This window comes from Cryptococcus neoformans, chromosome 8, assembly GCF_000149245.1.
Source record: "Cryptococcus neoformans var. grubii H99 chromosome 8, complete sequence".
In the NCBI taxonomy this organism is placed as follows: domain Eukaryota; kingdom Fungi; phylum Basidiomycota; class Tremellomycetes; order Tremellales; family Cryptococcaceae; genus Cryptococcus; species Cryptococcus neoformans.
This window is the reverse complement of record NC_026752.1, coordinates 1,084,586-1,092,085: the sequence shown is the minus strand read 5'-3', so window position 1 is coordinate 1,092,085 and position 7,500 is coordinate 1,084,586. Positions and strand designations below refer to the sequence as shown.

The 7,500-nt window shown below is 49.4% G+C and overlaps 4 protein-coding genes; 3 read left to right on the top strand and 1 right to left on the bottom strand.

Moving 5' to 3' along the window:
* CNAG_03488 (hypothetical protein) overlaps positions 1 to 1,112 on the top strand; it is a 2,368-nt gene extending 1,256 nt beyond the window's left edge. The window contains exon 4 of the mRNA XM_012195583.1: positions 1 to 1,112. This exon is cut by the window's left edge and continues 504 nt beyond it. Within this exon, the coding sequence (XP_012050973.1) occupies positions 1 to 998 (998 nt within the window). The 3' untranslated portion in view covers positions 999 to 1,112.
* CNAG_03487 (DNAJ domain-containing protein) lies at positions 580 to 2,887 on the bottom strand. Its single transcript, XM_012195900.1, has 3 exons — positions 1,799 to 2,887; positions 1,248 to 1,747; positions 580 to 1,200 (listed from the first exon to the last, which is right to left on the bottom strand). The coding sequence occupies exons 1-3, from the start codon at positions 2,187 to 2,189 to the stop codon at positions 1,093 to 1,095; spliced, it is 999 nt and encodes a 332-aa protein (XP_012051290.1). The 5' UTR covers positions 2,190 to 2,887; the 3' UTR covers positions 580 to 1,092.
* On the top strand, positions 2,410 to 4,116 carry CNAG_03486 (peptidyl-prolyl cis-trans isomerase B). XM_012195582.1 has 8 exons: positions 2,410 to 2,563; positions 2,656 to 2,720; positions 2,789 to 2,908; positions 2,979 to 3,042; positions 3,105 to 3,153; positions 3,213 to 3,295; positions 3,370 to 3,483; positions 3,552 to 4,116. The coding sequence occupies exons 1-8, from the start codon at positions 2,426 to 2,428 to the stop codon at positions 3,612 to 3,614; spliced, it is 696 nt and encodes a 231-aa protein (XP_012050972.1). The 5' UTR covers positions 2,410 to 2,425; the 3' UTR covers positions 3,615 to 4,116.
* Positions 4,117 to 4,802: 686 nt separating this feature from the next.
* The window catches only part of CNAG_03485 (polyamine transporter 1), a 3,749-nt gene continuing 1,051 nt past the window's right edge, over positions 4,803 to 7,500 (top strand). The window contains exons 1-5 of the mRNA XM_012195581.1: positions 4,803 to 6,274; positions 6,329 to 6,968; positions 7,040 to 7,197; positions 7,262 to 7,347; positions 7,412 to 7,500. The exon at positions 7,412 to 7,500 is cut by the window's right edge and continues 195 nt beyond it. Coding sequence (XP_012050971.1) covers positions 5,390 to 6,274; positions 6,329 to 6,968; positions 7,040 to 7,197; positions 7,262 to 7,347; positions 7,412 to 7,500 — 1,858 coding nt within the window. The 5' untranslated portion in view covers positions 4,803 to 5,389. The remainder of the gene's footprint in view (positions 6,275 to 6,328; positions 6,969 to 7,039; positions 7,198 to 7,261; positions 7,348 to 7,411) is intronic.

Below are 7,500 nucleotides of genomic sequence, written 5' to 3'. Positions count from 1 at the left end.
TAGCAGATGGGTTTACTTCAGGTGTTACTTCTATCCTCAGAACATCCCGTGCTGGAACGTTAACGAGAAGACAGACGAGGAGGTCCACGGCGGATGAAGGGCTTGCAGAAGAAGGAGCTATGGAGTTAGATGATCTTGGAGAAGGAGGAAGACGCCGACATGGTGGGAGAACCTCCCCCGTCCCGCCTTCTGTTCTGCAATTATCTGGCGCCATTAACAGTAACGCCTCCAATAGCAATAACGGAAGCAACAACTCTCCCGATCCTCACGTCGAATTCTCACAACCTGAAGCTGCTGACCCAGCATCATCCTCCTCTGGCGGAGGTGCACGAAACATGCAGTCAACCAATTCTGAAACATCTTCCACCTCTGCAACTCCTTCCCTCCACCCGCCGCAAACAGTCGGTCAATTATTCTCCTACCCTACTACCTGGATTGTGGTGTATCTCCGCCGGTTACGGAAAGCGCATCAGGAAGCAGCAAAGAAGGCTGCTATCGAACGTGCCCAGAGGAGAGAGAGGGTGTTCGCTGAAAGCCATCACAGATCAGGTGAGAGGGATAGAGGAGAGGGAAGTTCAAGGGAAAGAGCAGCAAGGATGGAGGCGGCGGTAGTTGGTGGAGATGATGTAGGCTGGGGATTAGGAAGATTTGGGATAAGAGAGCATGAGGAGAGTGCGAGAAGACTGAAAAGGGCCGGTGAGATGTTGGATGAAGATAGATTGTTGGATTCTTCATCTCGATCTGGAAGAAACAGGAATAGAAGAGAACAGTCTGGGAGAGAAAGTGGTGGGGAGACGGATGGGGATTGGGAGGATATAGTAACTAATTCGAGTTCGAACGAAGGTAAACGGCGAAAGGGGGAAAAGGGAAAAGGGAAAGCAGACAATGGAAACGGGGATCATGAAGGAGAAAGGGAGGACTTGCGCGGGCAAGGTTCTGGATGGTCATGGTGGGGACCACTCAAAGATTGGAGGCTCAACGATCGCCACGTGTATTAGTGTAGTCGTTTTTTGGTATTTACTTTGTACGTATATGTATAAGACGCATAAAATATTACATTACAACAAAATATGTATATGAGAGCGCAAATATCTAGGCCTTGGACTTTTTTGATTTCTTTGGGGCCTTGGTACTGTCTCCAGAGTCTGTCGTACCGAACATTTTGGCTTGGAGAGCTTCGAAATCGGCATCACTAATCTTCTGCGCCAGAGTTAGCAAGCTTCCAATACTGGATCGTATCAACTTACAGGCATCTCCTCAGTCTCTTTCTTCGTCCCCTTTCCCTTCTTGGCCTTCTTCTTTGCCCTTGATTCCTCTTCGAGCCTTCTGTACTTTTCTTCCATCGCATCAAAGGCACTTTCTCTCTCCCTTTGTCTCTTCAAAATCAGGGCTTGCAACGCTCCTTCCCCTCCTTCCTCCTCTTTATTCTTATCGCTCTGTCTCTTTCCCTTCTTTCCTGATCCATAGAATTCGTCCCAGACACCCAACTCTTTAGCAGCCTTTTCAGCTTCCTTTGCCGCCTTTTCCCCTGCTTTCGCACGTTTTGCACGCGCTTTTTCGTCGGTGGATGTCTTTTTCCATTTAGGGGTAGATTCCAGTTCGCCATCAGCGATAAGTGAGTTAATCAGCGTGATAAATCGGGATTCATCCGTGTGTGAAGAGTGAGGGATGTAAGAAAGGATATCGGGAAGAGAGCCAGAGGTGGAGTTGTAAGCTGAGATGATGTCGTCCTTCTCCTCGTCAGATCCTACGACGCGTCAATATACTGTCCGCTGTATTCATCTGCCAAATAACTCACCTCGATACTTTTTCTTGTCTTCATCAAGTATCTTCCTGTCTACCCTCTTGTACAGCCCCTCGAAATACGCGTCCCATCCCATCTCCTCTGCACCCGCAAACCTCTCATCAGTCCTGCCAGTCTCATCGTACCTCTTCCTCCTGCTTTCATCACTCAACACAGCATAGGCAAATCCAACTCTCTGAAACTGCTTGGAAAGCGTTTCACGCTCAGATTCAGGTTTAGAGGAATGTTTGTCTGGGTGGAATTGGAGGGCGAGTCGGCGGTAAGATTTACGAATGTCAGCGGCCGAGGCAGAGGAGGTGAGGGAGAGAGTGGTGTAGAGGATGGTAGGAAGCGTAGATTCAGTGGCGTCGGGGAAGAAGGTAGTGATAGGATCGGCGTCGTCCATTGTGCGATATTCGATATACTAACACCAGCTGCAGACGGGGAAGAGAAAAGAAGGATTCGCGGGCAAGTCAGGATTCAAACATTGCTCTTTAATAACTGCATGATGATTTACGCGACGCGACGCGTTTCTTCCCATGGACACGGCAATAATTCCACGTCATGCTCCACGTGTTGCTTGTTGTACGACGACGACGACGACGACGAACGAACGACGATCGATGGAACCAAGAAGCTCGGATGAACATCTCTCACCCTATCCCAACCACCATGGCCTCCAGATCATTCCTCTCCCTCCTTGTCGCCCTCTTCGTGGCCATCTGCTTCGTCCTCTCCCCGGGCGCTGATGCCGCCAAGGGCCCTGTCATCACCAACAAGGTGTGTTCCCATCCCATCTCTCGCTCTGGGGGCGGTGCAATGTCTGAAGAGTAGGATAAGATGTACTGACAAAAGGAAAATCGTGGATGTAGGTCTACTTTGACGTTGAACATGGTGGTAAGCCCCTCGGTCGAATCGTCATGGGTCTTTACGGCAAGTACGTCCTCCACCCCTTGATTGCGCCCCGCAGATCACATTCTAATAATAATATTTCCCCCCTGGCAGGACCGTGCCCAAGACTGTCGAGAACTTCCGTGCGCTTGCTACTGGTAAGAACTCTGATGGCCAGGACCTTGGTTACGGCTATGAGGGCTCCTCTTTCCACCGAATTATCAAGAACTTTATGTAAGTCCATCCATTCTTTGTGATATTTTCCTGCGGAAGGAGGGATCATTAATGGGAATCGGTGAATTAGGATCCAGGGTGGTGACTTTACCAAGGGCGATGGTACTGGTGGCAAGTCCATTTACGGTGGCAAGGTAAACTATGATTTGATTAGCTTGGCTGGAAATGGGCGTGTGGCTGACGGTTTGGGTAACAGTTCCCTGATGAGAACTTCAAGTTGAAGCACACCGGTCCCGGTGTTCTCTGTGAATTTATCCATCTTCTATACTTACTCGCGCCTTCATTGCTAACAGGTTAAATTAAGCCATGGCCAACGCTGGCCGTGACACCAACGGAAGCCAGTTCTTCGTTTGCACTGTCAAGACAGCTTGGCTCGATAACCGACACGTTAGTCTTTCCATCAAACAAGCCCCATTTTGACCGAGAGTTGAATTGTGTGTTGACTTCTGGTTTTCTGATAGGTTGTCTTTGGTCATGTTATTGAGGGTATGGACGTTGTTTACGCTATGGAGAATGTCAAGACCTCTCGAGGCGACAAGCCCGTTGAACCTGTTACCATTGCCGCTTCTGGAGAGGTCAGTCCATTCATCTTCTGTTCCCCCCTCTCCCTCTCTGGATTTTACTGACACTCTGGCATTTGCAGCTTCCTATTGAGCATGAGATGGACGAGCAAGGCAACCAGGTACCTTTCCGAATTGAGCTTTAAACAGCTTTTTTTCCATCCATCCCAAAAAGAAACAGATTCTGAAGCTATGCATTTTCCTTCCCTCCCTCCTTTATCTTCTGTTTGTCTTTGTTTTTCTTAACAGGTCGACCCGGATCAGCCAGAAGGCACGGACATTATCGACAAACCCGAGGAGGCATCGACAAAGGAAATTGAAGTCCAGGATGGAGTCGTCTCTGAAGAAGACTCGGAGGCCGAACTGAACAACAACAATGAAGGCGATGAGGAGTACGCGACCATCTCCTCGCCGAGCAAGTACTTTATCTTCTTTGCGGCGTTTGTCATCCTCCCTGTCGGTGCAGGTGTGTACTTTTACGGCGGGGGGAAGGAGAGGATGAAAAAATGGAAGTGGAACGGATTGGGGCAGAGAAAGGGGAAAAAGTATCAAAAGGTGGAGGATGAGGAAAAGCTGTGACCCGTGCGTAGTAGTGCTTGTGGTTAATAGGGTTAGATGCACGTATTTCATGTACCTCATTGCGTCGTGCGTTGGTGTCATTTCTGGTGGGTAACCATTTCCACGGTCTCTATTCAGTTGGCGTATATGTTCAGCAGCAATACCTTCGCTGATGGCCGATTGAAACGATCGGTCTCAATCGGCCATCAAATGCCGGACATCGATCATAGAATCGTGGCGCCTAATACCCAGCATCTAGGTCTCGCACTGTCGCCGCACTCCAAAATTGATGTTCATACACAAGAACCTTTGGAAGCTACGTAAACTATTCAAAAGTTGACGCCTGAATGGAATCTCAAAGGATAGCCTAGCTTTCATCAGCGTATGGGCATTTTTATCCACTTTTGAAACTAAAATCTAGAGTCGCAGCATCTACTACAGTTCCAGTATCATCATCTCATCTTTCGTCCTCTCATTTACAGGCTATGCAAGGGTGAGAACCCGAAGTATAGGGCATTTATTAGTACAAACGGAACACCCATATATCCGCATAGCCGTACTGGCTTTCCGTGCATCCTTTTATGCATATGCATACTACGCTGCGCAGATATTAGACAGAAGGGTAAAAGCAATCACGCACTTGAATTCTTAATTATTCCGCCGGCGCCCGCTCAGGCATCCAAGGAGGTGGGATTTGAAATTTTTTGTCAGCCGCCGCTACCAGAAGAATGGATCCAGATCATGAAATCCACCAGCAGTGAAAAGACGATCAATTTCAAAAACGTCACCATATTTCGCAGATGACCGAGGATAGTGGAGGATGATCCACAAAAATTATCGGCCCATGCCGTTCCTGCCGTTCGTTGTTTCCATAACCGCTCCTTCCCTTATAGCCCGATCCGCTGTGCTACCCCGTCTTGCATTGTTTGAGTAAGCATGGGAGGGGAAGGCCGGAGAAACTGCGGTGACGAGAAGGGGTCGCGAATGGCAGTGGAACGTGGATGGATATATATAGTGGGAGCGTTGTGGTGTGCTATGTTCGGTGACGAGCGAGTGGTGCCGCGTGCCGAGATTGTTTCCCTGAATTATTAATAGGTAATTGTGTTTTGGGCGCTTCTATGGATGCACTCGGCCACCGAGAAAAACATCTCGATAAGCCCCAATAGACTCACTGCCCATTATTTTTTGGCTGACTCACCAACGACTGCGCTTCTCATCCTTATAAACCCAACAACTCACCTTGCCACTTTCTCCCCTCCCCTCTCTTCCTTGCAGTTAATCTTCACAAAGAGCAGACATCGACACCACCGCACAACTCCACAACGGTCATTGTTCTGATCCACAGCGCTCAACAAATTTTGAGATGATGGCATCAAATTCGCTGGACCTCGGACCAGAGATAGGCTCGCACCCGGCTCGCTCGACTCCTCCCCCTACTACTTCTTCAGATCCTCATCAGACCACCGATCTCTCAAATTCAGAAGACAGACAGTGGGGTGCAGGTCGTGCACCACCCTCACTCCCGCCAAATCTCGAGCACACTTACTCTGCCCCCGTCACCGCCCCTAGTGCTGCCGCCGCCGGCATGCCAGACAATGCCAACCCTGTTGATCACGGTGCGAGCGCCACAAGCGAGAAAAATAAAGGTGCTGGTCAGTTTGGCGAAGGCGGTCACGGTACAACCGGTGCACCTGCTGCTTTTGCGGGTTCTGATGAAAGCCCTACTCCTACCCTCAACAGTATGAACGGTGTTCATGCTGCTCATGCGGCGGGTGTCAAACCTTTATCAGGCCACGAGGAAGGGTACGATATTAACGAGAAGGATCATCAGGCGGGTACGACGGGCGGTAAGACCGGTCCAGAGGTTGCGACGCTTGCCGCCAAAGACTTGGGCTTGACAGAGGAGGGTCGAGAAGAAACAAATGAAAAGGCAGAACACCCTTCTCCTCTGGCGGCAACTCGCAAAATTGCTCGCACAGCTTCCGGGACCAAACATGCAACTCGCATCACGGCCTCTGGTGGTCGAACCGCGGAGGGTTTGGGTATGGTCCCGCTTACTAGGAAAATGTCATCACCTCCGGCTGTCAGTCCCTTTGGTGGAGTTGCTCCTTCCGGTACAGATGCTGAACGAGGTCTAAGAGCGGTCAGAAGTAGGGAACAGGAAGAGGAAAGAGACTTGGAAAGAGAACTGAAGGGCCCTGATCCATGGGCGGTGTCTTTCGAGCCCGGAGAAAGTATCAATCCAAAGGTGTGTCACTCATCGTTCTTATATGTACTTGGCTACTGCTAACGACAGTGTTAGAACTGGGGTGTTGGATATCGATGGTTCCTCACCACCATTGCTGGTCTTCTCGTTCTCAACTCTACATTTGCCTCATCATCGCCATCCGGTATCGTCCAAGATATGATCGCTTACTTTGGTTTCGGCCAAGAAGTCGCTATCCTTACTATCTCCCTCTTTGTCGCCGGCTATTGTGTCGGCCCCATCATCTGGGGTCCCCTCTCCGAATCATACGGCCGACGACCAGTATTCATCGGTACTTTCTTCGTTTACACTTGTTTCCAAGTCGGCTGTGCGCTTAGCAAGAACATTGCGTCCATTTTGGTCTTTAGGTTCTTGGGCGGCACTTTTGCGGCTGCGCCATTGACAAACTCTGGTGCCCTTCTCGCTGATATCTGGGACGGAGACAACCGAGGACGAGCGATGAGTCTCTTTGCGCTAGCTCCTTTCGTCGGTCCTTCTATCGGTCCGATCGTCTCCGGTTTCATTCAGGTTTCCGGAACAAATTGGCGATGGGTGTATTGGATTCTTACCATCTTTGCCGGCGTCTGTCTCGCCGTCATTGTCATATTTGTGCCTGAGACTTATGCTCCCAAAATTCTCGCTCAAAAGGCCAAGAGGCTCAGAAAGGATACACAGGAAGAACGATGGTATGCGCCTTGTAAGTTTTGCTCCCTTTTTGCTTCTTCTCTTGTCTTATCTTTTGAGAGATTTACTGACATAAAATATTAGTGGAGAGGCAGGATCATTCCCTCAAGGCGAGGTTGAACGATATCGTTTGCAAGCCGTTCATCATTCTTGCTCTCGAGCCCATGCTTCAAGCTGTTACTCTGTACATGAGTTTCGTGTATGGTTTAGTCTATCTTCTGTTTGAAGCTTATCCCTTTGTCGTAAGTATCTTTACTTTAAATCAGCAGTAAGACTTCCCAGGCTGATTCCGCGCTCCATTTATAGTTTGTACAAAACCACGGATTCAATACCGGTGAGGAAGGTCTTGCGTTCTTGGGTTTCTTCTCCGGTGGTTGCATTTCCGTTCTCTTGTACGTATCTCTCCTTTTTCTCTCTCTTTTTCGACCCAGCCGCTAACCAGAACTATTCTCATAGTTTCCTCACCGTCATCGAACCTCGGTACCAGCGCCACGCCAAGAAAGTTGCTCCCAACCCCCCAAAGCCCGAAAAACGTCTCGAGCTTT

What these genes read in the sequence shown, in the direction of transcription:
- CNAG_03487 (XM_012195900.1), bottom strand. Translation starts at nt 2,189, where the DNA reads ATGGACGACGCCGATCCTATCACTACCTTCTTCCCCGACGCCACTGAA. An exon ending in AGACAAGAAAAAGTATCGAG is followed by an intron (nt 1,748 to 1,798) that starts GTGAGTTATTTG and finishes GACGCGTCGTAG; the next exon opens with GATCTGACGAGGAGAAGGAC. An exon ending in AAGAGACTGAGGAGATGCCT is followed by an intron (nt 1,201 to 1,247) that starts GTAAGTTGATAC and finishes ACTCTGGCGCAG; the next exon opens with AAGATTAGTGATGCCGATTT.
- CNAG_03486 (XM_012195582.1), top strand. Translation starts at nt 2,426, where the DNA reads ATGAACATCTCTCACCCTATCCCAACCACCATGGCCTCCAGATCATTC. An exon ending in CGAATTATCAAGAACTTTAT is followed by an intron (nt 2,909 to 2,978) that starts GTAAGTCCATCC and finishes TCGGTGAATTAG; the next exon opens with GATCCAGGGTGGTGACTTTA. An exon ending in CTTGGCTCGATAACCGACAC is followed by an intron (nt 3,296 to 3,369) that starts GTTAGTCTTTCC and finishes GTTTTCTGATAG; the next exon opens with GTTGTCTTTGGTCATGTTAT.